This window comes from Neophocaena asiaeorientalis, unplaced genomic scaffold, assembly GCF_003031525.2.
Source record: "Neophocaena asiaeorientalis asiaeorientalis breed wild unplaced genomic scaffold, Neophocaena_asiaeorientalis_V1.1 scaffold19, whole genome shotgun sequence".
In the NCBI taxonomy this organism is placed as follows: Eukaryota; Metazoa; Chordata; class Mammalia; order Artiodactyla; family Phocoenidae; genus Neophocaena; species Neophocaena asiaeorientalis.
The window spans coordinates 5,600,701-5,624,616 of NW_020173388.1; the positions used below are offsets into that span (position 1 = coordinate 5,600,701).

Genomic DNA, 23,916 nt, shown 5'->3' on the forward strand with positions numbered 1-23,916 from the left:
CTGCGGCCTCTCCCGTTGCGGAGCACAGGCTCCGGACGCGCAGGCCCAGCGGCCACGGCTCACGGGCCCAGCCGCTCCGCGGCACGCGGGATCCTCCCGGACCGGGGCACGAACCCGCGTCCCCTGCATCGGCAGGCGGACTCCCAACCACTGCGCCACCAGGGAAGCCCTCCATACTTCTTAATATCCTTGCAAATCATCCACTCAATATCAGGAAGAGGGGTTCCTTCAGCTGTGCATCTCACTGTCTGGCCCCCATTAGAGCCATGGTGGTCGTCGACCAAGTCCAGAATGGATGACGGAACTGCAAGAGGTGAAAAGAAATCAGAATTGAATGGTTCGTGTCCCAGAACTTCTGGGAATTACGAAGTGGAACTCCAAGAGTTCAGAACTTGTCCGCGTGACATTCAAACCCACAAATCAAGCAGCCACTGAGTCACGAGCACAGTAACAGTCCAGTTTGGACAGACCCACTTGGGTGAGAGCATGGTCACATTTTCAGTGATTTGGCATTTATGCCCCGTGGTGATTTAAATCCTCAGTGAAGAAAGCAAAAAGCCCCTGTGGTTATTTGGCTTGAAAGGCAAGAAGGCTCTTAAAATTATATTATAGCTTGGGAATCATCTAATGGATTCATCTAAATGGTAAAATCTAAAGCAGCATTTACCAAAGTGCATCTATGGGGTATTATTAGGTTTTGAAGATGTTTTTTCAACCTGGGATCAAATAATTTAGAAATATGCCGATACTTGTATCATAGATTGACTGTGAGGGTCAAATGAGCCCACCCAAGATAGTATGTGGCCCAAGGTAGGTGAGTAGGTTCTGAACCAGGATGTAAAGACTTGGGCACTCCTTTCTGGGAAGGGCCACTGTACGAGGTCTACAAGGAAAGCAAAGCAAAAAGGCCAAACACTCTGGAACAATCTAAGGTCATCCAGACCAAAAAACATCATGTCACTCTTCCCAGACCACATTGAGAAGCAGATGGTAAGGAAGCTAGTGGAGCCTAGGAATTCCCAAATTATTCCAGACTAGCCTGGAACCTCCCAGAATTATGTGGATTTGTAAGTCCAACAAAGCTGTCCCTGACATGTGACATCTACAGTCCCTGCTTCTCCCCTAAAAGGGCTGCTTTTCCCTCCACGACCTGGGGGAAAAGTGCCAGGCTCTCCTCGGGAGACTCTCAGTCACGCATCCACTGAGCTGGCGTTATCTTTATACGGCCCTTACATACCTTGAGTTAAGAGTTCAAAAGTATAGCTCTTCACATCGTCTTCATTTTGAACTACAATAGTATAATGGCCGCTGTCTTCTTCCTTAGCTCGGATCAGCTTTAATTTGCTTCGATACCTTAAAAGTAAAGGACTTTGTTTCAGCAAGTTGTAGCCAAATAAATTCTAATCATTAAGTAATAACCATATTCAATTCGAATTTTGTTTTTTGTAAAAAAGTAAAAACATCTTTTTCTCTTGTCCGTATCATCGCTTTTCTGGGATTTTTGATACACTTTCTACGCACTGAAGGTCTGAGTCATAGACACTTAATTCTTAAACATAAGACGGGACAACCTGAGATGAGCAATGGCTTATGTGGCTACAAGAGCAGTCAGCTCTGCTAAGGCCAGACTTCTAAATGGGAATAAACCCACCAACTTTCCTTTTTTTTTTTTAAACCCTTGATTTTTACCTTCTAAAGAAATACTTGCTTCCCCTAAATATTCATCATTTGAGTGATTAGCCAAACAATGGAACATCCTTGGAAGAAAGAATGAGGACACTGTCTCTGTATCAATACGAAGAGGTCACTAGGGTATAAAATTCCTGCTTGCTTGTATTTGCTTTAAGAAACTCTGGAAGGTTTCATAAGAACCTAACAAAACTAACAAAAGTATTCCCCTGCGGGTGGAGAGGAGGGGGTACGGAGGAACACGAGGACAGGAGTGGAATAAGCTTTCTTACAATGCACTGTCTTTAGGCTTGAATGATTTTAAAGCACAGGATTCATCTTAAAAAATAAATAAATTAGAGAAACATAGTCCTTCATACTTCACTAATGGGAAGTTTCTCCAAAAGGTTTCTTACACGTACAATAAATGACATTTGGCCACGAGTGTGTGTGTGCGTGCACGTGTGTGTGCGTGCATCTATAAAGGAATGGCCCATTTGACTGTCATTAACAAAAGAGCACAGCGTGATAGGCTTCCCTGGTGGCGCAATGGTTAAGAACCTGCCTGCCAAGGCAGGGGACATGGGTTCGAGCCCTGGTCTGGGAAGATCCCACATGCCACAGAGCAACTAAGCCTGTGCGCCGCAACTACTGAGCCTGCGCTCTAGAGCCCACGAGCCACAACTGCTGAGCCCTCGCGCCTAGAGCCCGTGCTCTACAACGAAGGGCAGTCCCCGCTCGCCACAACTAAAGAAAGCCCGTGCACAGCAACAAAGACCCAACACAGCCAAAAATAAAAATAAACAAATTTATAATTAAAAAAAAAAAACAGTACAGTGTGGAACTGTGAGTGAAAGGAAGGTGGAGTGAGAGGAAGAGCACTGGTCATGAAGGGAGGAGATCTGGGGCATGACTGAACCTCTCCATGCCTCAGGTTCCTTATGTGTAGCATTGGAAAGCTGTATGCAAGTGTCATTTTGAGAATTAATTACATGAAATAATCTATAGGAAAGCATTTCAGAGGCTCCAAAATACCCTGCTAATGTAGAGTCTTCTAGCCCAAGACGCCAGGTGCTGGGACCTGTGACGGGAGCATGCTGGGCTGGCTTTCCCTCTGCCACACCACACTGGACACACTCTGGAATGGACTTCCTTAGAGTCCCCTTAGCAACCCTGGCTGCCAATGACCAGACAGTCTTTTGTCGTTCATTTTCTGCACTTGTTCAGCCAAGGAAGCTGGTGGATCCACTAGTTTGTTTGTTTTTTTGGTTTAATTTATTTATTTATTTTTGGCTCTGTTGGGTCTCCGTTGCTATGCGTGGGCTTTCTCTAGTTGCGGCGGGCGGGGGCTACTCTTCATTGCGGTGCGCAGGCTTCTCATTGCGGTGGCTTCTCTTGTTGCAGAGCACGGGCTCTAGGCACACGGGTTCAGTAGTTGTGGCTTGCAGGTTCTAGAGCGCAGGCTCAGTAGTTGTGGCTCACGGGCTTAGCTGCTCCGCAGCATGTGGGATCTTCCCGGACCAGGGCTTGAACCCGTGTCCCTGCATTGGCAGGCGGATTCTTAACCACTGTGCCACCAGGGAAGCCCGGATCCACTAGTTTTAAGTAAGCCAGACACCCCTCCATCATATGCATCCTATGTTCCCTTGCCCTTCATGGGGATCAGATGTGCTGGAGGAACTCTCGAAGCACCTGAACAGGCCGCTCTCCTGGACCACTCAGCTGACGACCGCTACCTGGCCGTCGCTATTGACTATAGCTCGCAGACAGCGCTCAGACGGGTGCCTCAAGTGTTGGCTGTGCCAGGATCACCCTATTCCTCTCTGGCCTCACAGCCTAGTGGGAAGTTGGGCACTGCCCACCTCTTTGTGCACCTCCATTTCGTGTCATCAGAAAGCCTTCCAGATTCAGTATCCCACTTCTTTTTCCATCACTGTTCCACAGAGGTTTCCACGTCCATTTTCCCAGATGTTGCTTCTCAATTACACATGGAATTTAGTTCAGAAAGAAGAAAGCAAATCCTGAGGTTAAGCGAACTGATGAGAGAGGGGTTCTGTCTTCTCTTCTTCCCTGAAGCCTTGAAATAGAGGACTGTGTCTCCCTGGGATGGTTTCTGACAAAGGTGCAGGACTGGATTAGCTGAGCTCTTCAAGAGGTACCTTCTACTCCTAAATTCTAATCAGAGCTTAAAACAGCAAGAGACCTCAAAATATCATCTGGTCCAGTTCCTTGCCTTGAAGGACACGAGGTATTATTAACCCTACATTATAGATGGGAAAACTGAGGCTGAAGGGTGACTTACCCAAAACTCCACCACTGGTTAAGAGATGACAGCAGTCTCCCGACTCCTGAGAGGGCAGGGATTTAAACTATTCACTGTATATCTTCTCCTAGCCACATTTAACCAGACACTACTCTTATTTCCCCTGGAGGCCTCACTGGGGCAAATGCGTTTCAAATTAAGCCAGCAACGTTTTGTTTCATGTAGGTTTATGTGCTAATTGCCCTGGAACTGTAATCACCATACAAGTGGGTCCAATTTTACTTTCTTTCCTCCATCCCTTGCTGAATCCAGGAACGTATCTTTCACTGGGAGCAGAGATTTTCAGTTCTTCTTTCTCTCGTTTGATCATAAACTTACCAACATACTATCATCGCATTGCAATGTTATCGGAAGAGGTACTTGATTTCCACTATCTCCTATTTCTGACCGCTAAATTTTCTATATGGACCCTTGGTTTGGGTTGTAAGACACGCACAATCCTCAGTCTATCTAGGAATACACACACAATAAAAAGAAAAGGCATACTCAGGAAGGGTGTTTCTTTACCTTATTTCCTGAATCTTTTCTATGTCAGTGGTGATCTCCGTGAGATTCTCAATCAGAGTCAGGTTGTCCTTGAGCCAGGCTATCCTGGGAGGGGGGTAGGCCTGCACGTCCACCACAAAATGTTTGACTTCATGCAGGTTGACGGCTTCCAACGGGCTGAAGTTGGGTTTGATTTCAATAAACCCTTTCTCTGTACAGGGAAAAGTTTCCGTTAAACAACGATTACTGCATAGTGGATCCCCGAGCAGCACAGCCGGTGGACATTTTGGAAAGCAGAATGTACCATGCACAGAGATGGTGACTTTCTTCATTTCTTTGACCTCCTTGGTGGCCTGGCGGGCAGCACATTCGTAATCTCCACTATCTTTCACCGTGGCCTCAGGGACCATCAGAGTGTACACCAACTTGATGGACGGGACCTTGGTCTCCTCCAGCATTGTGATGCCTTTGCCTTTCTACAGAAAAAGGGGAGGAAAACCGACTTTAACAAGCTAGCTCCTAAGAGTGAAGCCTCACGTAGGCTACGGACTCTGGGAGATAACGACGCACCGGTATGGGTTGGCAGACTGTAACAAGTGTACCACCCTTGTGGGGATGTTATGGGGGAGGCTGCTCTCGTGTGAGCCCAGGAGCTATGTGAGAAATCTCGGTACTTTCCCCTCAATTTTGCTGTGAACTTAAAACTGCCCTAAAAAATAAAGTCTAATTGAAAAAAAGGGTTTTTTCAAGCTCACTCCTTTGAAAATCCTGTTTTAAAAAGATATTTAATGACATAGGAAGGTGTCTGTGCTCTACTGCCGCAGGAAAAATACATAACAAGGTACTATTTAAAGTAGAGTAGCTATTAATTATTACATTTATAAAGTATTTAAAGGATTTATCTCCCTCAAATTATAATGGGGGTGTTCTGGGAAGTGACTTTTCCTCTGTTTCTCTAAATTTTATGAAGTTACAACAATAAGCCTACGTTATTTTTAATATCAAACAAAAATATGATTCATAAACCAATACTTCGATTATATATTTGGGGCCAAACAGCACATAGTTTGGTTTCGAGGGGAAAAAAAATTTATCTCCAATAAATGAAATGTTTCTGTTTTAAGGATTAAAGGCAATCAGGTATGAACAGAAAAGTCAGATAGCTTTACATTTCAGCGAAGATATATATATATAGGTCTATGAATGTCTCTTCAATACATGAGGTTTATAAGGCAATATGTGAAAATGCCCAACTTCCAATCAGATGCCCTGGAGAGAAAGGAAAGGGGCAGCAAAAGCATGGGGGAGAGAAATGGATAAAAGAAGAGACACTATAAAATGCCAAAAAAAGAGCAAGGAGCCGAAATTTCCAAACTAGGAGTGAAGGGGACAAAAAAGCATATATATACATATATGTTTTTTGTTCTCCATGAGGCCCCTACATTCAATACTTGTTAATTGTTTCTGCGTGGGACCATCATAGCCTTTCACAATGGTTCATATACACTTACCACAATGCATTAGAATGGATGAGACCCGGGATTAACATATACGCACCGCTATATATAAAACAGGAAAACAACAAGGACCTACTGTATAGCACAGGGAACTATACTCAGTATCTTTTAATAACCTATAATGGAAAAGAATCTGAAAAAGAATATATGTATGTATAACTGAATCCGTTTAATGTACACGAAACTAACACCACATTGTAAATTAACTATACTTCAATTAAAAAAAAAAAAAAAACAGAATGAATGAGACCCTATGCGTAAATCCCCAGGGATCAGAGATGGCACGGTGGCTCCCCTTCCCCGCTTCCATCTCCATTCCTCCCTCCTTCTCCCTCTTTCTGTACATGGGCCAGCTTTTAACAGAGTGCTTGGGATTTGGCAAACATCATTAAATCTTTGTTGAATGACTCGAGTTATGCCTGTTCACTGAAGAAAACCATGCAAAGAAAGCCTAAGCATGCAGGAGGCAGAAGTGTCATGGGTGTCCACAAAGCAGAAATAGAAGGGGGCAGGCAACCAACATTATCAAATGCCTCAAAACCCAAAGGCATGAGAGCCAAGAAAAGGAGAATTCATGACTCTCTCAGCAATCAGCAAATTTTAAAATCCATTCTCTTTTTAATTTTTTTGGTTGTTATCTTGTAGCCATAGAACCTTCCGGTTTCTTTCATACTTATGAGAAAAAGGGCTCAGTGTGAAATATCTATGCATTTTGTCCAGCTGTCATCATCTCAGACTCTCCCATTGCTCCAAGAGCCATGAAGCCATCTGGTCAGTGAGCAGCTTAGAGATGGGAAGCTGGGGTCTAGAGGAGGTCAATGTCGTGCCCCATCAGCGACGGGTCTTTGGACCCCTCCTGTACTCCATTCCATGCCACCAGGGGCCGTGAGGCTACCTACCACTTGTCCAGGGTAAGTCCACTGAAGGTCCACAACCTCATTGTTAAAGACAGCGCAGGTGACCACAATCGATTCCCCTGCCTTATAGACAGTTTTAAGAGCTTCCATTTCCAGATCAAGTTCTGATGTTGCTATTTAAAAAAAGAACAAACACAAGGACCTAAATATCCACAGTATAGTGAGGATCTTATAAGGTTTGGGCTTTTTTAAGATGACCCTGAACAATAATTTGCAAACCGCCTTGATCAAGACAAAATATTGAAAATCTCAGAAACCTTGATTTGCGTTGACATACCTAATTTGGCACAAAATAAGACACGCACGCGCACACACACACACACACACACACACATGCAGAACAATAACAATAGTAAAAATAAACTCCGATTAAACAGAAGACCACATTTGAATCCACAAGCATTTGGGTTAATTTGGGTTAATTACGACTGCAGCCGCCTTTACTGACCTGCACTCCCCTATAGGCACTAGTTCTCACCCCATCACTCATTCTCCTCTCCCACTCCGCTCCCCAGGTATTCTCAGCACTTCGAGAACCTAGCACAGAGCTGGGCATAAAATGAGCCCTTCACAGAAGTTAAATGGCACACTCTTGCTAACGCCACACCTACACGTAAGTGTTCGATAAATCTGTTGCCCCAAGCGTGGTTTATACTTTCCCATTTGCATTAACCACTCGCATCAAAGGGATGAAGTCGACAACCGCCAGCTTTTCTCAAAATCAAAATCACTTTTCTTAAGTTACTAAAATTAACCTAGGGGTCCAACCCTCACAGGTGTGTGTTTGTTGTTAGGGCCTTTGTAGTCAGGAATGTGACCAAACGGTAAGAGGCTTATGCAAGAAAAGAATTCCTTAGAGTATTTTGAAGTCAACTGATGAAACACAAAATCTTCCAGGGGTAGGAAAGCTTTTGCCTTTGGTACTGCTAAGCTTCGTACTGTTACAGCCACAGAAGTCAGCTTAACATTGTACGGTAAAGGTGGGATCCTAAGTTCCCGTATCAGAATTTGGGGTCTCCCATCACCAGGGACTAAGATCAAGGAAAAAAAAAAGCTACATGCATCTGACTGTTTTGCCTGTAACTCTTATTTTAAGAAGGAGGGGGCTTCCCTGGTGGTGCAGTGGTTGAGAGTCCGCCTGCCGACGCAGGGGACACGGGTTCGTGCCCCGGTCCGGGAAGATCCCACATGCCGCGGAGCGGCTGGGCCCGTGAGCCATGGCCGCTGAGCCTGCGCGTCCGGAGCCTGTGCTCCGCAACGGGAGAGGCCGCAGCAGTGAGAGGCCCGCGTACCGCAAAAAAAAAAAAAAGAAGGAGGGAGAGGGCACAAGTACCTTTTAAAGCATAAACATTGAATGGGATGGTCTGGAACTTCTTCCCCCTGACGGTGGCCTCGCAGATATAGGGTCCAACAGTGAAGGTTCCATTAAAGCCTTGTCTGCTGTCATAGGAGGCGTGCACCACCCCGTCACTGCTGAGTAAAATCACTGGTGTCTCAGGATCAGTCGTTCGACAAGGGATGATGGCAGAATCATCGTCCTCCACGATGACCAAGTAATCTGTCATTCCTAGAGGTACGAAGGCTACATCTGGGTCTGAGGTTTGAAAAAGAAAGAAAAACATGTTAGGGATTAATTTCATCTTTACACATATATGCAGAAAAATTATTCCTTTGCCATTAATCAAATTCAAAGGTATCAATTTTACCTTCACACATATATATAAAAGTGTCACCCCACTGACATTAATCATCATAAAAGCTAGAAGAAAAAAAAAAAAAAAAAGCTAGAAGGTTCATACTTCTTAAAGTATGAACAATACCAAATTGCTTATACCCTCATAAAAAATACTGATGCTAGGGCTTCCCTGGTGGCGCAGTGGTTGCGAGTCCACCTGCCGATGCAGAGGACACAGGTTCGTGCCCCGGTCCGGGAAGATCCCACATGCCGCAGAGCGGCTGGGCCCGTGAGCCATGGCCGCTGAGCCTGCGCATCCGGAGCCTGTGCTTCCGCAACGGGAGAGACCACAGCAGTGAGAAGCGTGCATACCGCAAAAAAAAAAAAAATACTGATGATAAATATAAATGTTAGTCAGGAACTGAGGTAAAAATTTAAACAACTACTAAAAACAACAAAAAATGGACAACAAAATAATCAGGTCTGTTCAAAACATGAGAAAATACTTATAATTTTTAAATTATGCAATGCTTTTGACAATGCTTATGGCCTATAGTCAGTATTATTGAAAAGTAGTACAGAAACCTACCTATCAAAAAAATGACTCTCAAATAATAAATAAAATGTATAATCCCATAGCTTGAGAATTTCCTTTTCAAAAGAAAACCAGCTACTGAAGCTACTATAGTAAGAAGGACTGAGAGTCTCAAGCATCAGTTTCGCAAAGGATGTGCAACTCTTCATAATAGCAAACAAGATCTCTGACAATGCAGGGCCTACCCAGATGATGTTTGTGCTAGGGCAAGGGAGGAACAAGAAGAACCTTTGGACTGGGAGTTCCCTGGTGGTCCAGTGGTTAGAACTCCGCACTCTCACTGCCAAGGGCCCAGGGTTCAATCCCTGGTCAGGGAACTAAAATCATTAGGCAGATCAAAACTCTAAGACCCAGGGACCTTTAACAAACCTACCTTCCTACCATTGCCTTCACAACAGGAGCGGGGTGGGGGGGGGGTGGTATTTATGGTGGGAATGACAGGTGACATTCTAAATACCTACTCTTTTTGAAACAATTTTTTTTGATTGGTAGGAAGGGAGGCTGATACAGATAAGAGAGAGCGTCAGAACAGAAGTGAAGAGGGTCTAGATCCATGGAGCACCCACAGTTAACAGAAGGCAGGAAAAGGAGCCAATTTTAAAAACTTGAAAAGACAGAAAGGTATGAAGGTACACTTCTGAAACCCCCTTACTCTACCTCTGCTAAAATGACACGGCTGGCAAGAGCTGTAAGTGGTTTATATGTTTATTTGAAACTAACTACTCTGGCTGTATTCCTCTTTAATTCACCCATCTATATATTACAATTGCCATGACTTGAATTTGTGTTTAGAGTTCCAAATTCTTGAACTCTGTTAGCAAAGATTCCAGCAAACAAAGCTGCAAGTTAATTTCAGGTTAAAATATACAGTTTGATATCCATTACACATCAGCCAGAGCTTCCTTTAAAATGCAAGTCTCCCCTACCATCATGTGTTACCTATGCAATGTTTAAATAACATGGTGGTCCTTCTTTTAACAACTGTCCTTGGAAGAAGCCAATATATACAGATACAGATATAGATACAGGTACAGATATAGATATAGGTACAGATATGGACATAGATCATTACAAAGGAGTACCCAGGCAATGCTAGGAGGGTGGCAGACCAAATGCATCTCAAGCTCACGGCTACGGCTAGTTAATTAGGGTGGCTGCTGTGGGAAAGCACCACACCTTCCTCCAGCAACGGGGCCTGGCTCTGAAATCCATCACAACCCTAGGCCATGCCCTCCAGAGATGCTTCCAGACAATGACTGTGTGGAACAGGGGTTCCTTAGGCTGGAGGACTCCCCAACTTTCTTTGCCCAGAGGTCTAGGACTCATCTACCTCACCTTCCTTCCCACTCTCCTTCATTCAGGGTCACACTTACAATGCAGGCAGACAGGTCTCCCAGCCTCTGCTGGATTCCTCCCCATTTTCTCTCATAAGCCTCTCTCCTAGTAAAACCCTTACATACTTAATCCCACCTTACTCCTATCCTGGCATGTGTTTCTTGGAGGACAAGAGACAACATCAACCTGAATTTTTATTAAAAAGAAAAAAATCTATTCTAACTCATCAAGAGTAAATAGAGGCACACCTCGGTGTATTGCACTTTGCTTTATTGTGCTTCGCAGATACTGAAGTTTTTACAAATCGAAGGTTTGTGGCAACGCAACGTTGCATCAAGAAAATCTATCAGGACATATACACACTAACAAACGTAGTAAGGTAGATAGCTAGGGGGAAGCAGCCGCAGGGCACAGGGATATTAGCTCGGGGCTTTGGGACAGCCTGGAGGGGTGGGATGGGGAGAGTGGGAGGGAGGGAGACGCAAGAGGGAAGACACATGGGAGCATATGTATATGTATAGCTGATTCACTTTGTTATAAAGCAGAAACTAACACACCACTGTAAAGCAATTATACCCCAATAAAGATGTTAAAAAAAAAAAAAAGAAAGAAAATCTATCAGGGGCTTCCCTGGTGGCGCAGTGGTTGAGAGTCCGCCTGCCGATGCAGGGAACGCGGGTTCGTGCCCCGGTCCGGGAAGATCCCACGTGCCGCGGAGCGGCTGGGCCCGTGAGCCATGGCCGCTGAGCCTGCGCGTCCGGAGCCTGTGCTCCGCAACGGGAGAGGCCACAACAGTGAGAGGCCCGCGTACCGCAAAAAAAAAAAAAAAAAAGAAAAAGAAAATCTATCAGTGTCATTTTTTCCAACAGCATTCCCTCAGTCCGTGTCTCTGTCTCACATATTAGTAATTCTTGTTAATATTTCAAACGTTTTCATTGTTATTATCTTTGTTACAGTGATCTGTGATCAGTGATATTTGACGTAACTATTGCAAAAAGATTACAACTCACTGAAGGCTCAGATGATGGTGTTTCCAGCGATAAAATATTTTAAACCTACAGTACGTACGTTGTTTTCTTAAGACATAAGGCTATTGCACACCTAATAGGCTGCCGTATAATTCAAACATAACTTTTATATCCACTGGAAAATCAAAAAAAAAAAAATGTGTGTGACTTGCTTTACTGTGATATTGGCTTTAATTGAGGGGGTCAGGAGCTAAACCTGTAACATCTCCGAGGTACACCTGTATATGTTTTATTGAATTTAAGAAATAGCATGGTTATTTGGAAACTATTCTAATGACTATGGGCAAGTCCACGATAAGGCCTACCTAATTACTCTGTGGCCCCAGCACTTAGCAGTGCCTGTCACACAAAGCATACACGGTGAATATTGGTTGACCTCGATCAAACTGAAGAGAAATGAGTACATTTCAGACATTCTGCACAATGCCAACGATTCTCAAGACTTAATCCAGTTCCAAAATATTAACAGTGAATATTTCTAGATGCCGGCATGACCCATGACCTTGATTTAAGTTGGTGTGTTCGCCTATAGTTTTCAAATTTTCTCCGAAGAAAATTTATAATTTTTATACTTATAAAAAAACTCTCATGCAATCAACAGGAGAGACGGGACGACGATAAGCTTGGTCCAGGGGACCCAGGCAACTCACCTGGCACATAGATGTAAATGCGTCTGCCCTCGATCTCGCTTTCTTCCAACTGCGTGTGGTTGTAGTAGCAAGTGTACAGCCCTGTGTGGGCCGCCGAGGCACTGACCACTTCCAGCACCGTCACAAAAAGGCCACTGTTGTTCTCCTCATCTCTGATTTCCACATTGGGGTTCTCTTCTTCAGACATGGGGTACTGCCAGCTCACTTCACTCTCCCCAAAGCATCTCAGAGAAAAGGATGAGTTCAGCTGCACAACCCTCTCGTTTTCACTGGGCAGGATGGAGGGTAATGAAAGCTGGCAGAGGATGAGGCTTGGCCCTGTAAAAGGAAACATGCTCTGAACAGGATGCAGGCCAAAAGGACGGTCTCACCCAGAGCAGCTTCTATGAACAATGACCATTTCTACGCAAAAATCCGCTAGCCTGGGTGCCCGTGAAAGGCCCCCCGTTATAACAGCACCGCATCTGCTGAGAGCAGCAAATGCTCCTAAGGCCTCAATAGTCCCGCTAAGCGCCCCTGGATTCACCCCTCCAAACACTCCAATGGATAGAGGACGTCTGACTCCAGCTCCATATTTTAGACTCTTATGTGTGACCATGAAATATCCCAAGATAGCATAAGCTCAAGCACACATGCGTTCTTTACTGTGGACAGGGAACGCAGACAGTAAAGACACAAGGCAGATTCGTGCTCAAGACGTACGCGTCTTCCGTTCCTCTCTACCCTCTGGCGTGCCTCCTCTCTAATGACTTCCAGAAACCAAAGCAGGAGGATGTGGATTTCAATTCAAAAAGAATAGTCAAGCCCAAGAGCAAAAACGCTTAAGTTCATCTTAGAACCTAAAATGTCAGTCTAGCTGCTTCCTCTGTCTATAAAACTGGTAGAAGAGATATTATGGCTTAATTAATTATTCATTAATGTTCTCTAACCTCCCTCTGAGCCTGGTGTGGGAATCCCACCCGACTTCAGTATCTGTCCACTGTGATGGATCAGCTTTGTTAACAGGGAAGTGGTAAGTACACCTGGGTCACTATCCTGCAGGTGGGGAATACTGAGTGGACTTCAGAACTCTTAAATCACTGACAGTGCTTAGTTCTACCATATCCATCTAGATACGACCTAAAGAGACTAATAGACTTAAGTTAACTCCTCAGATTAGAAAAACACTGGTGTCATGGTGAACACCTGCAATTTATAAATATCTGGATGAAAACTAAGAAAGTCCAATAAATATTTCAACAAATGGCCCCAGTGGCATCCCTCCTGTTGGAAAAGAGTTACTAAGCTTCCCCAAAAGTCAGTCTATTAATTCAATTTCAAGGCCAAAGGTGATTCTAAGATTTTGTAGCAATTAAAGCATCTTCCACCTAAGACAGGTATAACTTTAGACAGGTATGATTTTCTAGATGAGATTTTTCCATTATGTTTTCCCTTTGAGCATTCTTGAATTCCCCTAATCCACTCCTACTGGAAACCCATGTCCCAGGAGATGGAGGAGGGCGGTGGGCAAATTTAGACTATTATTCCTAACAATATTTCAACGCCATGATTACACACATAAAGAACATTCTTTTTTGAACTGGAATTAGTGCAATACAGCAGAGAGAACTGAAGGTTTGTGTTCATTCTAGATAATGTCCTATAGGTTTCTACTTCTCTTTACTCTTTTGGACTGTTTGCAGTATGCACAGTATAGGTCATATACCCGCAGAGCACAGAACTTAGGGGAAAAAAAGATTTCCCCTAGGACAATGAACTCAGATAGGCCTGTGATCCATACCTGTGACGAGACAGCCTAAGACCAGGAGTGCCCAATGGGAAGTCCCCATAGTTCTGGAAAACTGAAAAAGTCAAAAGTCAAACAGAAACAATGTTAGTCAATAAAACATCCCAGGAGCCTAGTTCTCTTTGCGCTTTGCACTATGGAAAATGTTTTTTTTTTCGTTTTTTAGTTACTAAATTGTCTTTTTATTTATTTTTAAATTTAATTTTATTATTTTTTTTATACAGCAGGTTCTTATTAGTCATCAATTTTATGTTAACAGCATCATTTTAGTCAACAACATCCTGGGTTTTAAGATTCACAGTTAAAACGGTAAGATGCCTAAGAAGCAAAAATCAGATGGCCTTGTGCGGCCCCGAGATCATGACAGGAGCCATCTGAAGCCCAAACCCTTTCTGATTGTCTGCAGCTTTCAAATTCCAAAAAGTCTGACTTTATTGTCTTGGAATATGTCCAAAAGCACAGAAGAACGGTTCCTCTTAAACCATTTAAATTAAGATTGTGAAAAACAAATAAACATGTATTTACTCAACTGCTAAACTTGAGCTGTTTTCACTCAAAATGCGTTGTCTTGGCTTCGTGTTTCGCTAACAGAAAATACTTGGTCACATCCTCGGCAACTTTTGGGAAAAGATGCTTAGGCTGCCAACGAATATCTTAATACTTAAGAGCCATTCTGGTATAGACGTTTTTACAAGTTGCACTAACCCAGTGTCACTTAGAGGATGTCATAGGCAGGCCTGTACCAGGCTCAGGCCTGGGCCCCCAGCCCAAGTTCTCCCAGGACCTGCTACATTCACAGTCAAGCTAAACAAGGCACAGAAAAGCCGAGGGCACAGGCATGGAAAGAGGATCCGTAAAGGAAGTGAAAAAGGGAGAGGAAGTGCGAGAGAAAAGTGTGGCTAAATTCTTGTGTTTCAGGGATGCAGTAAACCACGGGATAAAATTTAATGGATGATTCGTTCTCACACAGGTACCTGTACCTGCAAAAGCCAAGTTCTCCACCCTGATTTCCTGCAACAAATTCTAGGGAATGGAAGAGAAGTAGAGAGAGAGAGAGACTGAAACTGAACGTCCCTAAGGGAAAACAGGGAAAAGCAGTGGGCAAGAAAGGGGGGGATAAGGAAAATTAACGGAGGGAAAAATGAAAAGCAGGACCCATATTGCCCTGCAGTAAAACCACTGAAAAATCCATTCTGGTCCACCCTCTGAAAAGGCCCCCCTCCTTTATCCTTTTCTTTCCATGCACACCCCACAAATTTTATTATCTCCCGCTTCACTTCCCACATGAAGTCACTGAGAAAGTGATCTTCCTGAAGTCAACCACGATGAGCTTCCAGGTATTGGGGCTGCTAAGCACCCAAGTTTCAATTAAAGAGGCTCCGCTGAGGGGCCTGGGCAGGGGCGCAAGCTTTAAGATGACCCATAAAAATCACCTAAGCCTTGGCCTGGGAGGTACTGGGTCTCTGAGTTGCTCAAAACCCCCAACTCATGCAATGGAAGTGAGTTCATGGGACTTGATTTGTTCCATCACTGACTTTGATGTGTGTACATGATTCCTGAGTAAGCTGTCTAAAAAACAAAACAAAAGAAGAAATTCATGTATGCCTGTGTTTAGCCCTTGTTTTCTTTTTTTTTTTGGTTGCAGAGGATCCAGTTGATAATAGCCTAGTAATTTTTGGTGGAGCATGAGAGCTTCATCATGTATTCTTGCTTGGAAGTGGCAACTGGTCTACCTGCAGACATCAGATTTCTGCCCTATTAAATTCGACCAGTTAAATGGAGGAGGAAGAAAGACAGAGTGAACCATGGAATGCTGTAGCAGTGAGTGGGCTGGACAGGAAAAAAAATGATAATTCTGTTTTCTCCAAAGCAGGAACGAGAAACCAATATTTATGAAGCCAAAGTTGTCATGTGTATGCCATGTTTGTTAATAATAACCCTGTGAAATATCTGATTTTAAAAAGTGCCGCTTGAGGCTCAGAGAGGTTTAGCAAATGACCCAAAATCACACTGTCGGTGGTAAAGCCAGGATTGTAACACCGCGTCTGTGTAATGCAAAAACCACGCTCTCTGCAATCCACCATATGTTCTCTCTCAAGGGAAGGTCAGTGTTTCAACCTTCTGTGCTCCCTCCACCCCCAGCTATTTCCTAATGCAAACCGGGGCCCTGCTTTCCTCCTCTGCTCTCTGCCACAGTGAGAGCAGTACAATGTGCTGTGAACCCAAATGCAATTTGCACAATGCTAGCTGGCTGATGGCTTCCAAGGATCCTGGCGTGTGCCCAGGGATGCAGGGTCTCCTCGCTGCTGCGGTGACGGGCACAGCGGGCCCCAGAGCCAGGCTGCAAAGACGGACTTACCACAATTAGCAGTAACGGGCCTGTGTGTTTGTACATATAAATATCAACCTCCCACTGATAATCCACTTAGCAAACTTCAAAGGAGCCCTCCAGAGCCAGCCTGATGTCTTGGGTTTTATCACATTTATATCCTGCATCCTTCAGCTGGGCTTGCCAATGATGCATCTTTAAAGCATTCCCAAGCTTAAGAGAGGGGCTCACTGCTTTTACAGCGCAGGCTCTGACGAGCGTTTTGCCCCGGCCAGGCCCCACCATGTTTCCTTCTGTGCATCCAGATATGGGGGACCCGATGTCAGGGAGGATTACTTACATTGCCCATACAAAGTGGGCAATGAAAACAGGGCCTCGGAGCAAGCGATAATGATACAAATACTGAAAATCAACATGTGTTTACTTATGATTTCAACCTCCCTTCTCTGATAAGAGTGGTTCCCTGGCTAGAAATCGAGGCATATTTGTGAAGTTTCGTGTCATTACTCGTCTGTAACTCAGACAATTTACTCGTGAATAATTGCAGACTGTTAGCCCTACAGGGAGGTAATAGAAAACAACTGGAAAGAACGGAGGCTTCCCTTCCTATTGGCCCTGGAGTGAGAATCTCTAGGAATCATGTTGCTATTTCCAGTGCTTTTCTACTCTGGGAGTAAATGATCATCCTTAATCGGTAATCCCTATCCTAGAGCTCCTCCAAAAGTCGGACATGCAAATATAAGTAACTGAGGTTACAGATTCAGGGAAACACAGCATGTTATGAGTCAGCAAGAATAAACCACTTTGCAAGGACGAACGATGGATTTCATCCAAAAAACATTTTTTTAAATCATAATCATTTCTCTCACGCCAGCTGTGTGCTGGACTTCAGTCTCAATCCTCTATACTCACAACTCGTTGCCACAGGTTAGAGAAACGACTGGAGAAAAGAGATCTCTTCCGTGTTCACTCTCAGACAAATGAGTGTGGTCTCTCCTCCCACCCCCCATTCTCTGGTCCTTCATTCCTTCTCTCAGAAGATATGATAGAAATGGCATTAGAGCAGGCTTTGATCCCACATCTGACACCTAGGCCACCTCTCTGAACCTCAGTCTCTTCTGTAAACCAAGACTAACACCTGACTCGCTGGCTTGCCTTACTGCATTATTATAAAGACTAAATTCTATAGTGTAATTGAAAGGGCTTCAGAAACTGCAGCTGTTAGTTTTCATACTGCCTCTTTTTCTGCAGGCTCCAAAAATGTTTTAGATGAAAGGGACATCAGAGGGGCTACTGCAGCTTCTACTTACTGAGACCAAAGGCCCCAGAGGCCACTTGACTGGCCCTGTACCACCTGCATAGTGGAGAACTGAATCTGAACTCGCATGTGGTGAAGCCTGGTGTAGTTATCAAGACTGTTTGAAGTTGAACCAATATATACAGTCATGTAAACAGAGAAACAAATCTGTTTGCAGCCACTATTCTTTCTCTTTAACAGGTTGCCATCTCTGTCCCTGCAAACAGAAGCAAAGAGCCATTAACTATGACTCTACAGTCAAAAACAACATGCTAAGCTAGAGAGTAAACACAGGGCAAGCAATGCAAGGGCACTATTTCCAGAAGAGAGAGCATGGCATTCTTCTCACAAAGCCAGAGAGCTGGCTTCCGGATCACCAGCTGCACAATGCATCCCGCTGCAGAGCCACTGAATACTGAATTTCACCCCACCCTGGCATGATTAGAAGCCACAGAAGACTCTCTCACAGTCCCAAAAGTCACTGATGACCTCAAGATTCAGATTTCCGAGGTTCAGTTAATTTCAGCTCTCTTCAGTTAATTCTAACTGTGAAAATTACACGGGCTGCTTTTTCCCTGCGACAAATGTTCTTGTAACTTCAGCCCAGGCAATCCAAATGCTGGTCTACCCTGGTGGCAACTTCAGCGAGGGTGTGTTTACTGGGATCTGCACCTCACCAGAGCCTGTTTTACTGTTTTTATCTCCTTGAGTTCCATTAGACATTCCAGTGATGGGCGGGGGCTGGAACATTTTTACATGGGAACATTTTATGGGACCGTCTGAGCTCATAAACCTTTCTGCTCTCCTGCACCAGATATTTAACCACAGAAGACTACAATGTCAACTTCCTTTTGATTGTCACCAAACTGGTGTGACACCTAATGGGACAACCTTAGGTGTAGCAGCTTGTAGTATACTTGATCTCACCAAGTCCCCAACACTAGGGCTTCACTGTAAAAGGAAATGCAAATAACCCACCTATCTTCTTCACAGGTCTGTTCTGATAATCAGATGTGGTAGGTCAGCACTTTGCTCATTAGGTAAATACAAAGGATTAACAACTAAGGCGAAAAACTACCCAGAAGTCAATAAAATAAATGTTGTCAGCCCAATGATTCTTGCAACTTCACAGAATAAGAAAACTTGGTCCTACCGGGTGGAAAATGCATCTTCCTGGTGCCACGACTCGCTTAGAATATCCGCGAAGCCCAGTCGTTGCAGTTCTCAAGTAAAACCAGCAGGTGGCAGTATTGGTCCAAGGGACAGGCAGTCCGGCTTAGATGCTGCTACAAGTTCTGTGCCAAAATGTCCCAAATCTTAACTTCCAATCTCTTATTTTATTGGGTTGTACATTTAGGTTTCGTGGTGACCTCAGCTCAAAGCCCGCAGAATAGAAACAAGAATAGGGTAACTGCCTGCGAAATGGCTTAAAGTTCCGCGGGGCCCCAAGAGAATTCGCTGAAGGCCAGACATCACCACCATCACCATCACCATCACCATCACCCCTGCCAGAGGGTCGGCCGGGGAGACTGAGCTTCGGGAGCTAGGAAAATGGCGCTGCCATCCCAGGTCGCAAAGGTTTAGAAAGTTCAGCAGGAAAAGCCACTCGGGAGGAGGTCGGGCGGTTCTGGGTTTTGTTTCGCCAACGCTCTCCCCACCTTGCAGTTTCCGCCCGCTCAGGGGAGGGAGACCACCTGGGCAGCGCTAGGTGGGGGTCCCGACGCCGTGGCCGGGCCCGCGCTGCCCAATCTGTTCGCATGCCATTGTCACCCCTCGTAAAGCCCCCGGCGGGGGCCGCGACGGCCGCGCAGCCCGGGAACTACGGGCTGATTGGAAACGACTGCTCCCATTGCACAATAACGCAGGGTCGTAAAACAAACAGCAAGAGGCCGCCTGCGCAGCAGGAGAACTTTCGAGGGGCTTGACACCGACCCCCACCCAAGAGCGCCCAGGATTTTACATCCTCCGCTTCTCCCACATGCAATTACTATGACGCTCCTACCCTTATCCCCAAACCCGGAGACCTCCGCCCCTCTCGCCCACCCAGCGCCATCCGGCACACAAAGTGCCTGCGAGGCGTCAATCTGAGGCGTCCAGAAGGGGGTAAGGTGACCGAGGTTAGTCTTCCCCTGGGTCTCAGCGCTGCGCTCCGACCCGGCGGCTGCGGGGACCGCCGGAGGCTGGCGGAGAGCCGGATTGCGAGCCGGACGCCCGCTAGAGGGCGCGGTAGCCCCGAGAATCTTACCCGGCTAGCTCCTCGCTCCGGCCGGCCGCTCTGGCTCCGGGTCCCCGACAGCGCAGCGGGGACCGCTGCTCGCCCACCTTCGCCGGGGTGGTTCCGCGCTGGCACAGTCCGGCCTCCGGCCCCGCCACGCCCACACGAACACCGAGCGGGCCGCTCCCCCTCCCGCTGGTCCTCGTCCTCGTCAGCTCAGCCACCCCGGCGCTTGGGGCAACGACCGCTCGCTCCCAGGTCTAGCGCCCGCGTCCGCCGCTGCGCCCCAGGCACGACGCTAGACGTTTGCATTGTTTTCGGCTGAGACCTGAGAGGGGGCCGGACGGGGTGGAGGGAGAAGGACCGGGTGGGTTTAGGGTTACAGTCGCACGCTAGCGCCTCCTATGGGCCGGAAAGCGCCACGGCCGCGGACAGCTGCTCGCAGAGAAGGCCGCCGTGGCTGCGCCTCCTGCGCTTTTAAGAACCCAGCCTTTCCCCAGTGTCCCCCCTTGCCCGACGCTCGCTCAGCCGCGGCTGCCCTGAGCACACAAGCGCCGCCTGCGCCTCTCGCTCCCCTTTCGCGGGGAAGGGGAAGACTGCTATAGGCGGGGAAGGAAGCACCCTGATTCCGAGGTCGTCCATCCCCTACAATCTACTTTTCCAACGGATCCCTGGCTCACTGTTCAGTTTAAAACAAAAGGAAATGCCACCAAGCCACTACAGCAAAAGACAAGCACCGGCAGAGCCCGGACTAGAGTGTTGTGGGGAAAAGCAATTTGCCCCGACTCTGCCTCCCGCGCTCGAGGCAAGACCACAAACCTTACCCCCCGCCTCGCGTACCCCGCTGGCTGATGCTGCGCGCGGACCCCGTAAGACCAGATGCAAGGGAGGCTGAGAGCCGTGCCTTTCGGCGACCGAGCAAGCTTTTAGCTTTCCCCCATGAATTGCCACTTTTCCATCAACAACATGTAACCCTATCGTAGCTCCCCGGAGGCCAGAGGGAGTCCCACCCACCGGGGTCTGCAGGAAGGCGCCGGTCACCACGTCCCCAGGATGCGTTCCGGCACTGCGCACCGCCCACGGCCGGTCCCCAGGAGGCACAAAACGGGCCCGCCTCGGCGCCAGACGCGTTTGCAGCTGGGAAGCCCGGCCCGATGCCCCTCCCCCTACACCCCTCCCCAGTCCGTGCCCCCGGAGGAAAGCGGCCCTGGGGCCGGGAGCCAAGGCTCCGTTTCGAGTCCCTCTCGGTCTAAAGGCTGGTGCAAGGGCCGAGGGGCAGCTGAGGGCTCCTTCCTGGTGCCTTCTCCCACCTCGTCTATCTCCCACTCGCCACCACCCCTCGCTCTTGGGACTCCAATCCTGGAGTCCAGCTACACTTGGGTCAAACCAAAAGCAAGACTGTCCAAGAGCCCGAAGCAGGGACTCACTAGGGTGTCAGTGAGGCTGGTCGGGCCCTCGCCTGTCGGAGAGTGGAGGAAGGGCCCCCTTTACCGTAAGGACTGTGAAGAGGAGAAAGGCAAGAGAGAAAGAAAAGACGAAAGGGGAGCAAAGAAGCAGTACCAGAGCCTGGGTCGGTCAGATGGAGGTGGAGATTGGGGATGGGAGGGAATGTTAAAACCAGAGCCAGAGCGGAAACAAATGAGGTGCTCACGTCCCGGGGGCCCCTTCCTCCCCTCCAGCGGCCCCGGGGCTCGCCGGTCTCTGGGGTGTTAGTCCCGTGAGCTGTGCGGCTGGTTGTCGTGCCCCGTTTGCCCCAGATGTCTCTCCCTGCTCTAAAAACCTGCCTCGTTCTGTTCGAAGGCGACCGCGGCGAGGCGAGGCGGTCCAAAACGTTGAGCAATTCGGTTGCGGAGCCAAAAAGCCATTTCCCACACAGCGAAGCCAGGGGCTTTTCCAGGCGGCCGGGCCGGGCGCGGGGCAGTCCGGACCTGATAAGCGTCATTCACGCTCCCTCTCCAGCCCCAATCTGCCTCTCACCCTTGGAGGTGGGCTGGGGGAGCAAAGGGAGGCTACTGGCAGCTCCTTCACACCTGGCCAGGCGGCCGGGGTTCCTGGCCCCCTCAGACAGCGGTGCTCGGGTCAAGCCACACTCCCTCTCACTCTCAGCTGGCCGAGACCCTTTTCGACCTGACCCGCTGATCCCAGTTGTTTCCGAGCCAAGTGGACGCCGCCCGCTCCCCTGGCGCTGCCTGGAGAAGTTAATCTCACGTATAAAAGCCGATTTCCATGGGGATAGACGGTGGAAGAAGGAGGGGCGCGAGGAGAGAGCTCCGAGGCAGGCAGAGACTCTGGCCGGCGCAGGGAGTGGAATAGAAACAGGGACACTGGAGAGGGTGAAGCACGGGCGGCGAGTGCCACGCATCCCCGCGCGGAAAGGGGCATGCGAGGGGGGTGCAGGGCCCGGGTGCCCCGAGGGAGGTATTTCGCCTCCCATCTTCCTGTCTTACCTGGGTACCAAGTTTCTCCGTTACGAGTTGTCCCTAACTTCCCCCACAAGAAGTTCTCCACTTTTTTGGCGACCTTCCTTCTTTCCTTCCTGCGGTCGGGACTGGGCAGGAGCAGAGCCCCGGGCTTTGCATAAACGGTTCGACCGAGGAAGGGGGCGCGCAGAGATTGGTGGGGGTGGGGACCACCGCGCACAATGAGGGCCCCTTGGAGCGCAGTTCGAAATTCCTCAAATCCCAGTTGCTGGAATGCGAGGCGACGATGACTTCTTCACTCGGGGCCAAATGTGTTTGTCATTACTCCAGACCGCCTGCCTGCCTGCCCTGGCCGCCGTCGCCCCCGCGCTAGAGCGCGCAACCAGAGCGCACTGCGGGGCTCGCGCCCGCTCTCCCTTGCACTTCACTGATCCCACAAACCTCCGAGGAGCTCCCCAAACCTCGCCCAAATCCGCGCCCCCTCTGCTTGTCTCGAAGCCGCCAAGGTTGTGGTGAGTCTGGCCCCGGCTCGCACCGGGCGCAGCGTCGTCCAGTAATTACGCGCCCTGGGTCGGCGCCATGTGCACCCGGCGGGCACCCAAGGTCCGGCCCTCTCCAGCCGAGCCTTTCACGCCTCCCCTCCCCTCAACCCCTTCCGCGCCCCGCTCCGCGCTCTTCTCTCCCCACCTCCCTCGGTCCACCGGCCGCGCTCCACACCACCCGCTACAGCGCTGTCGCGCCAAACTGCGGGCGAGGAATGAAAATACTCGTTAAAAACCTATCGCCTTCCAGGACCCAATGCCAGGAAGAGGGCAAACACCTCTGTCCCAACTCCCAGCATTACTAGGTGCTAGTTCCAGTATACAGGAACACCACCCCCAATCCCAAAAGAAACCTCAAAAATGTAACCTTAAACAATTTCTTTGGGAGGCCATAGAGTTGTTAGAAAAACACTGCTTTTAAAAATAGGTCTGGAAAATGTGGTTTTTTTTAAATGCCTAGACTTTCGAACTCTATAGTTATCTTTCCTCCAAGTGAAGTTTATTCAAAATAAATTACTCTCTGGACACACAACTAGAATTCAACTCCAATTTTTTTCTTTTTTTCTGATCGCCCAAACTAAGTGAAGTTACTTCACTTCTTGTAGCCCAAAGGGCCTGATTAGGGACTTCTCTTAGAAACAAAAATCCTTTTTCTCCTCCCTTACCTTCTCCTCCTATGTCAATTCGCAATGAAAATCCTACATATGGAGCAAAAAATGTGTCCACGGCCTTCAGTCCTCTCCTGTAGTCCCCTCCTCTGTTTCTCTCACTCTAGCTCCAACCGTAATGGGCTCAAAAACCGCGTTTTGTAATTGATTCAATGTTATAGTCCATCCTTCTAAAACTAATCATTTGCTCTAAGTAAATAGCTGTCAGGAAATGAAGGCCCCCCCCTCCCCTCGGCCTCTTCAAAATAAGAGTTTCCCTCGAACTCCGTGCGCCCTGAATCTTCCAGCCTCCAGATTGCGCCTTCACTTTTCGCTCTTACGCAATCAGGGGGTCCAGCCCCAACCTCCAGACTTCGACAACAACTGGGGGGCGGGGAGAAGCAGACCAGATGGGGTGGGGGGGATGGAGCGAACATACAAACTGCCCATCATTTCCAGAATGAGTTTGCCTCCTGATCTGGGGGA

At 47.6% G+C, this 23,916-nt stretch overlaps 1 protein-coding gene across 1 annotated transcript in view; it reads right to left on the reverse strand.

Annotated features, from left to right (window-relative positions):
* PDGFRA (platelet derived growth factor receptor alpha) overlaps positions 1 to 23,568 on the reverse strand; it is a 50,878-nt gene extending 27,310 nt beyond the window's left edge. Inside the window, exons 1-9 of the mRNA XM_024746657.1 lie at positions 23,449 to 23,568; positions 13,975 to 14,035; positions 12,195 to 12,512; positions 8,245 to 8,505; positions 6,894 to 7,024; positions 4,782 to 4,953; positions 4,499 to 4,688; positions 1,238 to 1,353; positions 178 to 304 (exon numbers count right to left, since the gene is read on the reverse strand). Of these exons, the coding sequence (XP_024602425.1) occupies positions 178 to 304; positions 1,238 to 1,353; positions 4,499 to 4,688; positions 4,782 to 4,953; positions 6,894 to 7,024; positions 8,245 to 8,505; positions 12,195 to 12,512; positions 13,975 to 14,023 (1,364 nt within the window). The 5' untranslated portion in view covers positions 14,024 to 14,035; positions 23,449 to 23,568. The remainder of the gene's footprint in view (positions 1 to 177; positions 305 to 1,237; positions 1,354 to 4,498; positions 4,689 to 4,781; positions 4,954 to 6,893; positions 7,025 to 8,244; positions 8,506 to 12,194; positions 12,513 to 13,974; positions 14,036 to 23,448) is intronic.
* Positions 23,569 to 23,916: the final 348 nt, after the last annotated feature.